This window comes from Sorex fumeus, unplaced genomic scaffold (genome assembly GCF_029834395.1).
Source record: "Sorex fumeus unplaced genomic scaffold, SorFum_2.1 ptg000157l, whole genome shotgun sequence".
Lineage (NCBI taxonomy): Eukaryota > Metazoa > Chordata > Mammalia > Eulipotyphla > Soricidae > Sorex > Sorex fumeus.
In genome coordinates, this window is record NW_026606214.1 from 332,632 (window position 1) to 346,960 (window position 14,329).

Below are 14,329 nucleotides of genomic sequence, written 5' to 3' on the forward strand. Positions count from 1 at the left end.
CCCGAGAACAGATGACTGGTTAAAGAAACTTTGGTGCATTTACACAATGGAGTAATTAATATGCAGCTGTTAGAAAAGATGAAGTCATGAAATTTACAGACAAGTGGTACTACATGGAAAGTATCATGCTAAGTGAAATGAGTCAGAAATGGAGGGACAGACATAGAAAGATTTCATTCATCTGGGGAATATAAAGTAACAAAACAGGAGACTAACACCCAAGAATAGCCGAGATAAGTTCGAGGAGGTTTACTCCACGGCTCGAAGGCCAGCCGCACATGCAGGGGGAAAAGGCAACTCAGATAGAGAAGGAGCACCAAGTAAAGTGTGTTGGGAGGATCCTCCCAGGATGGGAGATGCATGCTGAAAGTAGACTATAGACTGAACATGATTGCCACTCAATGCCTCTTTTGTAAACCACAGGACCCAAAAGGAGAGAGAGAACAAAACGGAATGCCCTGCCACAGAGGCAAGGTGGGATGAGGGCATCGGGGGGTGGGTGGGTGGGAGTGATACTGGGATTAGTGGTGGTGGAGAATGAGCACTGGTGGAGGGATGGGTACTTGATCATTGTATAACTGAAACCCAAGTACAAAAACTTATAAGACTTCAACTGTACCTCATGGTGTTTCACTAATAAAAATTTAAAAAAAGAAATAAAAGCATAATAAAATAAAAAATATAGGTTTGATAAGTGGATGTGTATAAACGTGAAGAAATGAAAAAAATTGTCACTAGACTTTAGTTTGCTTATTATTTCTCAGCATCTCTTACCTCTGGTTTCTGACTTACTGTAGCCATTCAAGAATTACCAAAGACTGTCTGGGGTGTTATGACTCTCTTAAATAACAGACAAAATGTAATTTTATGAAGATTTAATAATTCAATATCATTGCCAGCTATTCTTATCACTCATGAAATTTAATACGAAATTTGTTAACATTATCTTTAACTTGTTTAAATATTTATAAACATTGCTTTCAAGAGAATTCATATCTTGGGTATTGTTTTCTAGAATTTATTTCAGTATAGTTTCAGCCATTTGGTAGTTCATCTTGCATGATTAGGTCCTGATCGTCTGTGTCTGAGCAGGAACCAGTTTGCATCTTATTTCTGCTGGTGCACCTTTCAGGACCCCAAATTAAAGTATTGTTGAATCACAAGGATCTGGGAACTTTCAGCAAAGCAGTCCTGGTCACAGATCATCATCATCTGAGATGGAATCGAGATAATCTGTATCAACATATAGGAGAAACCCAGAGAATAAACTGTCTGCCCAACCGGGGTCTGAGAAGAGGCCATTTTGGTCCGTGAAGAAGATCTCAAGCCACACCTCATCTTCTGGCTGCAGGTAAATGACTGTGGACCCTGAAGCTACATCATGGTTTCCTGTGTTGGCGTCGAAGGTCTTTATTCGGTACTGCCCGTTGTGGACCAGCCCTATGGCCAAGTGCTTATTTGCCAAAGTGATATCATAAGAAAAGTAATAGATTCCTGGAAAAGCGCAGATGAACTTGCCTGTTGTTGGATTGTAGTGTTCTCCCTCGTTGAAGAGGACCTTGTTAAATACGATCGGTAGCCTTTCCTCCGGGTAGCTGGTCGTGATGCCAACAGAAAAGGCTGATTTGAGCACGATGCTGCCACATCTGCAGACTCCAGGTGGCCCAGGGTCGCCGTGCTCTCCTCTGTCTCCCTTGAGTCCAGGAGCCCCGGTGGGACCCGCCTCTCCTTTCTCTCCCTCTGGCCCTATGGGACCTTTCTTCCCGGTCTCCCCTTGGTCCCCTTTTTCTCCAGCGAGGCCCAGGGGTCCAGTCTTGCCTCTCAAACCTTCAAAGAGAGTTTAGTATTTAATTAATAGTTTCTCTAAATATAGAGTCAAACAGCGTGTCACACAGTCCAAGATACCCCCAAATTTCTCTTCTCCACAAATCTTCAAAGGATATGATTAAATAATAAAAGTTTTTAAAAATAGAGACACTAACATGGAAATAGAAAAATTTCATCTGGATTTCAAGAAAAGTTTGCAGATTATATGGGAAGTCACTAAACTCCCACATAATTAAAAAGCTAGCATTTTGTGATGATTCATCAGTCATAAAATTAGGCATATATAGACGGTGTACACTATAGTAGGAATTCAATGAGTATGATAGTTTTATTCCCCGGAGTGAGGTAAAAGGATTAGAATTACATCAATCTTTGGAGGTTATTTAATCTCATACTTCATTCCATTTATATTAGTATAATTAGAAATAGGAGAATAAAATTATTTTTCAAAATTAGATAAGTTCATATTTGTCAAACATTTATAGTGTGCCATCAACAGTGCTGTATTTATGTGCATTATTTTTATGTGTATGTGTGTATGTGTGTGTGTGTGTGGTGGTAGGAATAGAACTCTTCTAGAGTACAAAATGTTTGTTGAATGAGTAATGTATGAGTAGATGGATGGATGAGTGATGGACAGATGAATATGGGACTAGAACTGGCCTAAATGGTAAAATTGTACCAGTTAGGAACACACTGCATATTCAGAATACATGTCCATATACATATCTTTAAATGGCATTAGAAACCACCGGATGAAGCAGATGACACTTTTATAGTTACTTATATCATTGTTATTCAACCATTTTACACATGTAGAATATCTCTTGTCCTGCACCTGATCCACATATAAGCAGTTACAACCAAGGCAACAGTCTAGTGCTTTTCAACATTTTTATTCCTACAGACTGGCACTGGTGTGTGGACCAGTGGTTGAAGACTTTGGATATTAAAATTTTATATTTGTCCACATTTTTAGATGGCAATGCTATAGGTAATAATAACTTATACAGGGTGCTTCTCACATAGTAGTTATTCTATTGAGTTTTTTATTACAGATGGTCATTCATCTTCACCATCACATTTTCTACCCCAATTTACAAATGAGAAAATGGATTCAGAGAGTTTTGAAGAGTCTTTTTTCCCAAGGATACTAAAATGATTGGAGAAGCCAAGTTTGAGTGTAAATTGTTATGACTCCAACACATGTTTGCATAACCACTACATTATTGCTTCCAGACACAGTAAATGAAAAGGGCTGGTAAGATGTAACTGCGATACTGTGTTATTACAGGATTGAGGGTTTTTATGATCAGACACAGTGTAGGTTGCCACTATTTGTATTTCCATCAAGAAGACTTTGCAAAGTAAATTTAAACTCCAGTTGTTTGTAGATTTGGTAGTTACTGATTTGACAAACATTTTATGACTGATTTAGAAATAAATTACTTTCCAATAATATGAGTGTAGAGAATATTGTTTCAAGGGAGACCAATAACTTGGGAGAATGGCTGCACTGAGCCATGCTTCTTAGATCTATTGATTTTTCCTTCATATTTCATCCTCCAAATCTTACAACCACAAAATTAGTTTTTGGAGATTGATTCCAAATCACTTCCTCTTTTCTAGTTATCACAGCCTCTCTAGAATTTCAATTCAGTTATTCTGAGGATTGTAGAAACTGGCAAGCTTTCTCAGCCCTCCTGTTAATGAAGGAAAAAGTGAAAATTACTGAAGGATGAGGGGACAATTGTGTGCTGTAAAAAGCACTTAGAAATCTACTTTCCAGATGCTATGGGCCAGGTGGAAAAGATGCACTGAAAACCATTGTCATCTCATCTGGGGAAAGTAGCATCCAGAAGAAGCTTTTTCAGGTGTCTGCTGATGGTATGGAAGTAGTGCAGGACAACATCTGTCTTTGTCTCAAAATTTCCTTCTTTATTTTATTTGTAGAGTCTGGCAAACTCCCCGTGGCGTACCCAATATGCCAAATACCAGTAACAATGATGGGTCTCATTCTCCTAAAGAGCCTTGAATATAATCTCAGGGCTAGGATGAAGGAGACATTACTGGGGCCTGCTCGAGGCAATCGACGAATAACAGGATGATCTGTGATCTGTGATCTGTGATTTTATTTGGAGGGATGTCCCGAGAGGTACTCAGGAGACCAGGGGTCCTTCCTAAAAATTCTCAGCCAGCCTGGCTTGAAATTCATTGTAAAGGCTGATTAGGGGCATCCGAGTTTATAGCCAGCATGCTCAGGAGACCATATGGTGCTGGAATTGGAGCAGCATCAGCCACATGCAAGTCCCTGGCACTATCTCTCCATCCCCTTGGCTCCTACTTTCTGCACCTGCTTCATCTGTCCATCTCCCTTTCTGTCCACCTGTCCATCTATTCATCCATCCCTGGCACAGGTAGCCATTGCCTTCTCACCATCACAGCCAGAGGTCATGGGCATTTGGCTTTGCCAGCTACTAGCAGTGACCATGACTAGCATACACCCTTGTTCATTTAGCCACTGAACCACAGGCTGTTCGTCTCTGTCAAGTAAGATCATGTCCACCCATAGCATGATCATTATTGAGTGTAGTAAGAATGAAAGTGAAGAGAGTGAGGAACTGTTAGAGGTACAGTGAACAATAAACACCTGTGATTACTGAAGGTCTTTAACTGCAAAGGGATTTACAGAACGGCTGTCATGGAAATAATGAAAGGTTGTAGATTTAAGGTGGGATTAGAAGAGGAGAGTTTACCAGAATGTCATGGTTCATTACCTTCAGCCCCCTTTTCACCTTTTTCTCCTTTCCTGCCGTCTCTACCATCGCGTCCTGGGAGGCCAATCCGACCATGCGGTCCAGGAGAGCCATTGGCTCCAGGAGGTCCTGGAGGCCCGGGTAAGCCAGGAATGCTGCAGATATACCTGGGGGAGTAGTTCTCCCCTTTGAAATGGTTGTTCCGTGACTGTCCACTTGCATAAATGGCAAAACTTGTAACATAGAGCAAGACGAGCATCTTTGGCTCTGAAAGAGAAACACATCAACATAAACACACCCTCCCAGGTGGGGGATTTAATAGAATTGTACACAAAAACAGGCCTCTGTGACCACCCTCCCTAGCACTCACATGTCTGTGAATCTATAAAAATCCTGTCTACTCTCATAATTCAGGGACGCTAATAGCACACGATTGATAGAGTATTTAGTGCTCCACCTGAAGGTTGTTTGTGATGAAGTCTTCCAAAACATGATTCAAGTCTTCAAAAACATGATAACTAATATCTCTATATGAAGCTAAGTCCCTGAAATTTCACAATATTATTAACCAATGATAGTCAACAGACAAAAAGAAAATTACAAAAATAAAATACTCAAAAATGAATGACTTTGTTGCTTTTTTCTACAAGAATCAGTGGATGACTTTGAAGAAGATTGTTTTCTATTTGCAAAGCAAAGCATTTTTAAAGGACAGGAACAAATAAGATGAACATCAACACTATTTTCAGTTCCCAAGGTAATTACTTTACATTTTGATAAATGCACCTTTCCACTCTATGCCATGGAAAAGTTAATGTCATGTTTTTCCTAAAAATCTTAAAAACTTTTTTTCATTTAACTATGTATCACGAACATCTTTCCATGTCAAAAAGTATTTTTCCAATAAAAAGTTATATTTGTCCTACTATATTTTAGGTATACTATTCCCTATTGGAGCCATATGTTTCCCATTTTCTGCCAATATAAATACCACACTAGATATCTTTATGTCTCATTTTCTCATGTACTCACGATCATTCTTTTTAGCATTTATGGGCTTTTTAAAGCAAGAGAAAGGAAATGGCATTTTAAAGAAAATCATGTTTTTCACTTGATAATCATGTGTTCTGCCAATTAGCGTTAATTGGAGTACTGTGCATGGTCGGGGAGGGGGCTTTCAAGCTTTAATTTAAAATCTGTGGAATATGGGGCTACGGTGTCCCATTAAGCCGTGAGCAGTGGGGCTCAATTAGAGTTGAGTGAAATGAAACCCAGTATAGTGCCACTTACTCAGAGTGAAGCAGGCAAGACCTAATCTGACAGGATTTGAGGTCTTTTTTTTTTTTTTCAATGCAAAGTCCCAACGTCTGAGAATGAGAATTTATTAGTGTGGCATTTAGCGTAGAGACTGAGGGGTGAGCAACCTAGGCAGGGAATATCTGATTTTGCAGATGAACTGGTTTTTAGAATGGGAGAGTGTATGGAGTCTGCTTTCTGTGTCGTTGGATTTATGCTTTAATAATAAATCTGAGTAGCGCTTATATAGATATGCCTGGCACATGTAAACATGTGAAATAATCATATAATGTTGGAAAAAGAAGTTAGATGGAGATTTCCCTACCCTTTTTTTTTTGATGACCACATCAGAAAACTAGCCAGGTATACATTTATGATACCCACGGGGGAAATTATAACACGTTTGAATTAGGCCCAGAAACTTTCCGGAGCATCGGAATGGAAAAATGCTGAAAAAATACTGCACACCTGGTTCAAAATAAGACTTTTTCTAGAAGTATAATTAATGAAAAATTGAAACAATGGATTCAAACATAGGCTATGTATCTTTGACTATATCTCTGTCATGCAAATATTGCCCTCTCCTTTTTCCCAAATCAAGAAAGCATATTTTGCCATGCTCCACCTGCTTGATGTGGTGTAAGAACATAAAGTCAAACTTACTGGTCCTAGTGTAAGGATTGGGATACTTTTTAAAATCCCAATGGATCTGATCAAAGTATCAGTACTATCAAAGGCATGTTGAATGAAAGAAAAATGAAAAGAACATGTGAAAAATGTACATCTAAAAATATAATTTTAGGAAGTTTCAAAACTAAAAAGATTTTCATATATTAGAAGTCACCCATTTAAAATTCTTTGAAGGATTGTATTGAATTATGCAAATATATGTAGAACGTGCACTAACATGTATTTATTCTACCTTTGTGCTCTTGCGGGGTTAGAAGACCAGAGCGTTGAGAAGTATTGTTAGTCTTGCACACATCTGTTCTGGATGCAAATTGTAAATCATTTTTCTATCCCACTTTCCTGTGGGGATTATGGAACATGCTTTTTAATATGCTCTACATAATTACAGTGACACACCTTAGTTTTTAAAATTACTTTATGGTGCTGTGGATTGCAGAGCCTGTACATGAATATATTTTGAATCTATAAAGCAGGAACATGGTGTTTAGAGTTTTGCAGAATTTTCTTTATTCAGAGAACCATTTGTTACTGCTCAATTATCCATGGAAAACACTTGAATGACTATATAAATGCAGAGATTAAATTAGAAAATGTTTCCACTAATTGAGATTCCTACATGAATATCACATTTTTCCCTTTCGCTTATAAGTAAAATGAAGTCATGCGCATTCTGTTAATTAATATTCAACAACGGACCCAAAAATACTCAACAGATCAAGAATGATCTATTTAATAAATGACACTGGGAAAACTGGATATTCATACATAAAATATAAAATTGGATCTTGATTTTACAATAATCAAAAAAATATACCTTGAAATGGTTTGAAGACTTGAATGGAAAATATGAAATCATTAAGCCTCTAGAAGAGAACATAGGGGGAAAAAAATCTCTGTGCCATTAGTCTTGGTGACAATTTTCTTAGGGGAAGGTTTGGGTCACATCCAGTGGTTCTCAGGGTTTACGCCTGGCACTGTGGTCTGAGTGGGTGCTCAGGTAACTAGTGCCAGGGATTCAAACAAAGGTTGGTGGATTTGAGACAGGCACTTTAACTTGTACTATCTTCCTCGTGTAACAGTTTTTTTTTTGAGGGCCCATTGTTTTCATAATGACACCAAAGTATAAGAAAATAAAATAAACTCATGGGAGTATATCAAACCAAGAAGTGTCTGCTTTTTTTACTCAAGGAATATTCAAGAAAATGAAATGGCAAAAACCTAAAAAACAAGAAAAAATATTTACAAACTATGTATTCAACGTGCACTAATATCAAACACATATAAGGAACTCAAGCAACTTATAGCCAAAAACAAAGAGTTCAGTGAAAAATGTCTCTCAAAGATGACACACAACAGGTGTGTGAAAAATGTTCTATAATACTACTCATCAAAACAGGGTAATTCCAAACCAGAGTGAGACAGCATCTCTGACTGCTGCGAAAGCTATTATTGAAAAGACAAGAGGCAAGTGTTAGTGGGATGGAGAGAAAAGGGAGCAAGTTTGCATGAGTGGTGGCAAGGCCCATTTTGTAGTCTCTCTAGAAAATACGAGGCAGGTTCCTAAGGAAATTATGACTAGATTTTGCACCTATTTCAGCCACATCACTGCTGAGCATCTAACTTGGAAAAAGTAACAGCAGGGACTGAAACACATGCAAGTGTTCAGGTCAATGTCTGAGCCCAAAGGCGGAAGCAGCCTAAGTGTCCATCAATAAGTGAATGGGGAAACCAGGCATGGTTGATAATCAGCATATGTTCACTCAGTGAAATATCTCCTGTCCTTAAAGGAAAGACTATTTTGAAACTTAAGATTATTTTATTATTGTTTTATTTTACTCTGGTCTTGCTGGAAATTAAGCAGAGTCTTATACCACATATGTCACTTATGTCAAAGACATCAATTACTTAACTCCCATGTCACTTTGATGATGCAGGGGTTATTCTCTTCACTTTACAAGGCAAATGTTCCACGGTTGAACTATATGGCTCCAGTGCCACTGCAGAGAAAAATTGACAACTGCCATGAAGACTTTATGTCCTGGAAATAAACTAATCACAAAAGGACAAACGTGAGGCCAGAGCAAGCCAGGTTTTGCTTTGCATGCAACTGACCCAGGCTTGATCCCTGGAATCCTATGTGGTCCTCTGAGCACCCCCAAGGAGTGATCTCTGAATGCAGAGCCAAGAATAAAACCTGAGCACTGCTGGGTGTGGCCCCCAAACAAAACAAAATAACAAACAAGAAAAAGCCCAAAACCAAAACCGAAAACCACAAAGGACAACTATTTGATTAGTTTAAATGTCTAAAACACTAATGATATGGGACTGGAGAGATTGTACAATGGTTAGAGCATTTGCCTTGCATCAGCTGACTTGGGTTTGAGCTCCAGCACCTCATATGGTCTCCTGAGCTCCGCCAGGAGGGATCCCAGGGAGCAGAGCCAGGACTAAGCCCTGAGTCCCACCAGGTGTAACCCTCCCCCCCGCCCCACCAAATAAAAATAAAATATGTAGTTAGAGAATAGACTAGTGGTAGCCAAAGAGAAGGAGGGTAACTAACCAATAATCATCAGAATCTATGTTCAATGAATGTAGATTTTCTGTAGGGAAGAAGGAAGAAATCTGAAGTTGGATGGTGGTATGAAAATGCTGGATATTGGGATGCTGGTAAATACTGGTGGCTATTGGAATGGCAAAACATCTTGGGATCTGAGTCCTGTACCACTTATGTCAAAGGCATCAATTACCTAACTCCCACATCACTGTGATGATGCAGGGGCTGTTCTCTTTACCTTACAAAGAAAAACCACTGAGACTCTGGGGTCCTGGGGTGTGGTTCATTGTTGGGGTGCCTGCCCTGCACCCCAACAATGAGGAGCAGATTAGATCTCTGGCACTACCCCACACAGAACCAGGGGAGGAGGCCCTGCTGTTTGGCTCCCTGACATCACAGCCAGGTGTGTGCACAATACAGTTGTGCACACCACAGCTAAAGGTACGAGGAGCCGGGGGCTAAGACTTCCGGTGCTTTCAGCAACAACAAACCACAGAGGAAAGGAGAAAAACTGGAAATTCAAAATAAAGAAAGGAACCTAAACACGGAGCATGGGAGCTCCAGTTCCACAACCAGACAGACGGCGAGAAAGATGTCGAACGAAGTGGTTTTGTCGCCAACACTTGAATTTTCCCCATATCGTATGAGTGAAACTGTAATGTTCACTTCATGACAAAGAGCTGGATTTGATTACAAAATTAAGTTGAAAAATGAGTGTTGCCTGGAAATTGTTATGGAGAGGCTAGGTGACGAGCAGCAGCCAAAATGAGATAGATCCTGGCGCGCTGAGGTGGACATTGCACAAGACCAGGCTTGTTCCTCACTAGCTGCTGAGGGGGAGGGGGGGGAATAGTTGTTCCATGCCTTCCACCCATGGCTTCTTCCTTGGCTTTCCTGGTCTCCTGCTTTCCTCCTCAGAGTGACTTGTTTGTTGACCAGGTATTTCTGAGCCTCCTCTACGGGGACCCCTACTTTACCCCTACATGATCACTTAACCCTGTGGTACGCCATCTCCTAACTTGGCTTTTTCTCCACCAAAATGTGAAGTCAGTGCCACCCATAGCAGAGATGCCACAATGGTTGAAAGCATTCGTTCATCACTTCCTTACCAACAACTCATGGTGTATAAACCCTTGACCCATTCATGCAAAAGGCTACCGCAGCATGACAGCAATCAACACATTTTCTAGTCTATAGAGAAGTCAGGCCAGCATCGTCTTTCCAAAGACCCTTCTCTGGGTGGCAGGTTGGGCAGGGAACTGTCCATAGAACTCATGGTATTTGTCTTTGGTTATATAATTGGGGTTAGGCCAGAGATTTAATGCTAGGTCTTCCATCATCATCCATTGTTTGTTTCACAAACTTAAAAATTGCCATAGTGAAGTAGGCATTATATACACATGTGCCATTTTTTTTATATCAAAAGATAAAAAGAACAGCACCATACTTTGTCTGGGAAAGATCTGCTGCTCCAGAATTCTCTATCCGCAAGAGAATAAGGGTCTTTCACAAATGCTCAGAGGAAACCTGGATTTGGTACCAGGCAGGAAAATAAATAAATCAAACAGATCCAAGTTCTCAGAGGTTTCCAAATAGCTGTGCTAAAAAAAATTTCTCCCATTTGTCCCCAGAGCCAGAGCCAGGGTCCTGGAAAATATTCACCAGCGAGACTTGGTCCTGTGGGGGTGGGTTGGCAGCAGGAACAGATCAAAGGATGGTTTTAGTTGAGATAAGGCTCTAGTGCCTGCCTTTTCTAGCTGTTTGTTCAGTCTTGAGGCTTCTTACTTTCTCCGTGTTGTGGTCTCTCTTTCATATTTGTTTACTTAATTGTTTTTGTCTTTGTTTTCTAGAGTGGATATTGTTGGGGTGGGGGAATAAGCACTGGAAATTCAAAGTTAATTTAGAGAAAAGTGCCGCTTCTTATTTGGCAATTGTCAAGATATTATCTGCCAATTCTGACCGTTGGGTTGTTATTTCATAAAATAACATGGGGAAGTGTCCTGATTCTTGATAAATATGGCAGGCCCTTCATCTTATGTGCTATTAAACAAAAAGGGTTACAAGTACTATACTGATGTTTTCTTTGTTCTCTGCTGAATGGATAAGAGATTGGTTATTTTTAGGAGACTAATATGTCTTTGTTCCTATGGGGAACTGATCATAACAATTCAGAGAACAGAATGGTTCTCCAAACCCATGACTATTCCTCTTTGGTGCAATCAATTTCTTTGTTTCCTTCTGCTATATCTCCTTAGCAACAGCACTATATAATTCATGATGTCATTTATGGAAATTAAGAGACTGAGAAATCTTGTCTTTGTCTTTCTTTCTCCACCATTGTTCTCAAGTATCTGAGACTTAGAATTGGAAGAAGTATTTCCAAAGTTAGGGAAGTAGACCTTGACCAGAAATTTGATCCAGAAGTTTTGCAAGTACCCCATTCTGAGATGTTTTATTTTGCCTTAGTTATCTATCATCTCATATGGCAGAACTGGTCTTTATAAATTTGTTGATCACCCAAAGATCTGAAATCTGCCACAAAATAGTAAAAACACAGAAGAGAGAGTGTAGTTTTTGCTTAATGAAAGTAGGTTCTTTATCAGAGATAAAGATAAACTGGGTTCTTGTCCTTGGTTCTTTCTAAGCTTCCTCAGAGTTCTCAGTAGCACTGTAGCACTGAGATAACAAATATCTCCCATTGTTCATCGATTTTCTCGAGCGGGCATCAGTAATATCTCACAACAAATTGTGAGACTTGTTACTGTTTTTGGCATATCGTATATGTCATGAGGAGCTTGCCAGGCTTTGCTGTGCAGGCGAGATACTCTCGGTAGCTCGCCAGGCTCTCTGAGAAGGGTGGAGGAATCGAATACGGGTCAGCCGCATGCAAGGCAAACGCCCTACCCGCTGTGCTATTTTTCAATAAAATGCTTGTGTCTAATGAGATAGAACTCAAAAGAATAATGTCAGTCACTTCTCTACATGTAGGTAGAGATACAAGAAACACATATTAGGGTTATTGAGAAAAGTCACTCAAGGGATTCCAGTAGTGCAGTGCATATAAAGAGTTTCTTAGCAAGTAACCTGTTGAAATTTTTCCTCTGAAGGATCCTGGGCTGGAGTGGGGTTGAGAAGGCTAGTTTAAAATATCCAGCAGCTTCTATAAGGAAAGGAGTGAAGGGCCTAACTCCTCTACATGATACAAAGTTAGGAAAATTGATGGTGGACTACAGGGTAATCCTGGCCCCAAGTCTGCTGAGAAGAAAAATATTGTGAACACAGAATGGAATTGACTAGGAAATCTGTCAATCATAGGTATTCTGGGGGAAAAGGCCAAAAGGATTTTGGCAATTGGGTGGCTTTGGTGGATGAATGAGGCTGAATGCTTCTCTGTTGTTTCTGTATTAGCAACTTCCTTTGGGAGGCAGTGGTTGAACATATTATAGTTAATGAAAAGGCCATTATAGCAAAGCTTAATTTGGAGGGAATCATGTGTTCCCTACAAATGGACAAGCATTGACCAGATGAGATACAGTTGGGATTCCTCATTGTTGTCTTTCGTTGGCAATTCACACAACAGGAGAGTGGACAATCTAATGTGTGTGCGTGTGTTTTTTCACTTTCTACTGGCATTAGAAGAAATTCCCAACCCCCTTCGAACCAAATGAAGTCCCAGAGTCCTTCCATCATGCCTGGGGCGGAGGATATTTTTTATTTTTATGACCAAGCAATTCCGGTTTTTGCTTTTTTCAATTTTTAAAAACAAACCCACTGTGGTTGGAAAATTGTATGCCTGAGACTCAACCATGAAGAACTTTTAAACTCTGTAATGCACCGTGATTCAATAAGAATACATTCCATGAAGATTCAATAAGAACAACTTGGTCATTCACCGTGATTCAATAGGTATCATTTTCTATGTTAGACAGGTGTGTAGTTATGCATTTGAAGAGGAGGATTTAGAGCTTGCCTGACCTATTTACTAGTAAAAGTCGGTAGGATCCTAGCAACTAATTGAAAGGGGGATTCTATCTGAACTTGAACAGACAAAGCAGGTCAGAGTGTTTTCTTTAGTTTACTCCTGAAAGGACACCAGACAAGAGTCCTTTGTTATGCGTAAAAGGGTTCTCATCTAACTGTCTAACTTAAAGGATGTCTGCTTCCTCACACTCTACACTGGTCTCCTAAAAGCTAAATTTGAAAACCAGTTGTTCTAAGTTCAGTTTGAGGTGTTTCAGCCTTTTGTATAAGTTTGTTATTTACCAGTGATGACTGCTTCTTCGTGGCTCTTTCTTTCACATTTATTTTTGAAATACAGCAATTCCTGTTAAAGAACTTGGATACTTTAAAAAGTTGTTGACTTGTTGACTTTAAAAAGAGGTGGGCATAGACTTAATTTCCTGCTTTCCCTTGACCAAGTATTTGATGCCATTTATGGGGTATTAATTTTTACTTTTCCTGTATCATTCACAACACTTTTAATCTCCCTATAATTGTTAATGATTCTGTTTCTTATGTTGTTAAATAACATGGTAGTTTTCTGTTCTGTTGATTATTTTTTCATCACATACAACTTATACTCTATTTCTACATTCATTTTTCACAGAGAGGAGTAAGCATTGAAATTGCCTCCTTAGAGAAATTTTGACCTCATTGTAGCTGTAGTTCTTGACTGTCCATATCATTTGGTCATTTTCACAATTATGTTGGAGACAGTGGCGAACAGTGAAGGGTAGAAAAAGATGCTATGGGAGTATTGAGTGAAAAAGTAGACTCTATTTTTACCAGTATTCACACACTTACACATCCTAATTTATCTTTCATGTGCAGAACATTTTTCCCCTTTCAGCTTGTACTTTTTGTTTTTCTATAGCATTAACTTACTTTCAAATTAGATTCAGTGCCATCTAAGCCAATTTGATCAGTGTTCACAGAGTATCTAACAGCGTATTGGCAAAGTAGTTCTAAAAACAAAAAGTTCATATTTGCAGTTTAGTCAGTTTTCTTGGTGTAAATATAACCTTTGTGGTGAATGTTGAATCACCCTTCAATGAATGCAAAATTGAAAGATTGAGGAATAGGCCCATTTTTGCTGGTCTAAGAGACTTAGCATATTAAAGATAATATACCACACTTATTTACATGTAAAAAGCCACCTGCAAGGTACTAGGATTATTGAAATAAAGAAGATTCTAGCTGGTATGTT

At 39.2% G+C, this 14,329-nt stretch overlaps 1 protein-coding gene across 1 annotated transcript in view; it reads right to left on the minus strand.

Annotated features, from left to right (window-relative positions):
* Nucleotides 1-874: 874 nt before the first annotated feature.
* Nucleotides 875-14,329, minus strand: part of C1QTNF7 (C1q and TNF related 7) — a 102,192-nt gene continuing 88,737 nt past the window's right edge. Inside the window, exons 2-3 of the mRNA XM_056107301.1 lie at nt 4,605-4,850; nt 875-1,827 (exon numbers count right to left, since the gene is read on the minus strand). Of these exons, the coding sequence (XP_055963276.1) occupies nt 1,196-1,827; nt 4,605-4,842 (870 nt within the window). The 5' untranslated portion in view covers nt 4,843-4,850 and the 3' untranslated portion in view covers nt 875-1,195. The remainder of the gene's footprint in view (nt 1,828-4,604; nt 4,851-14,329) is intronic.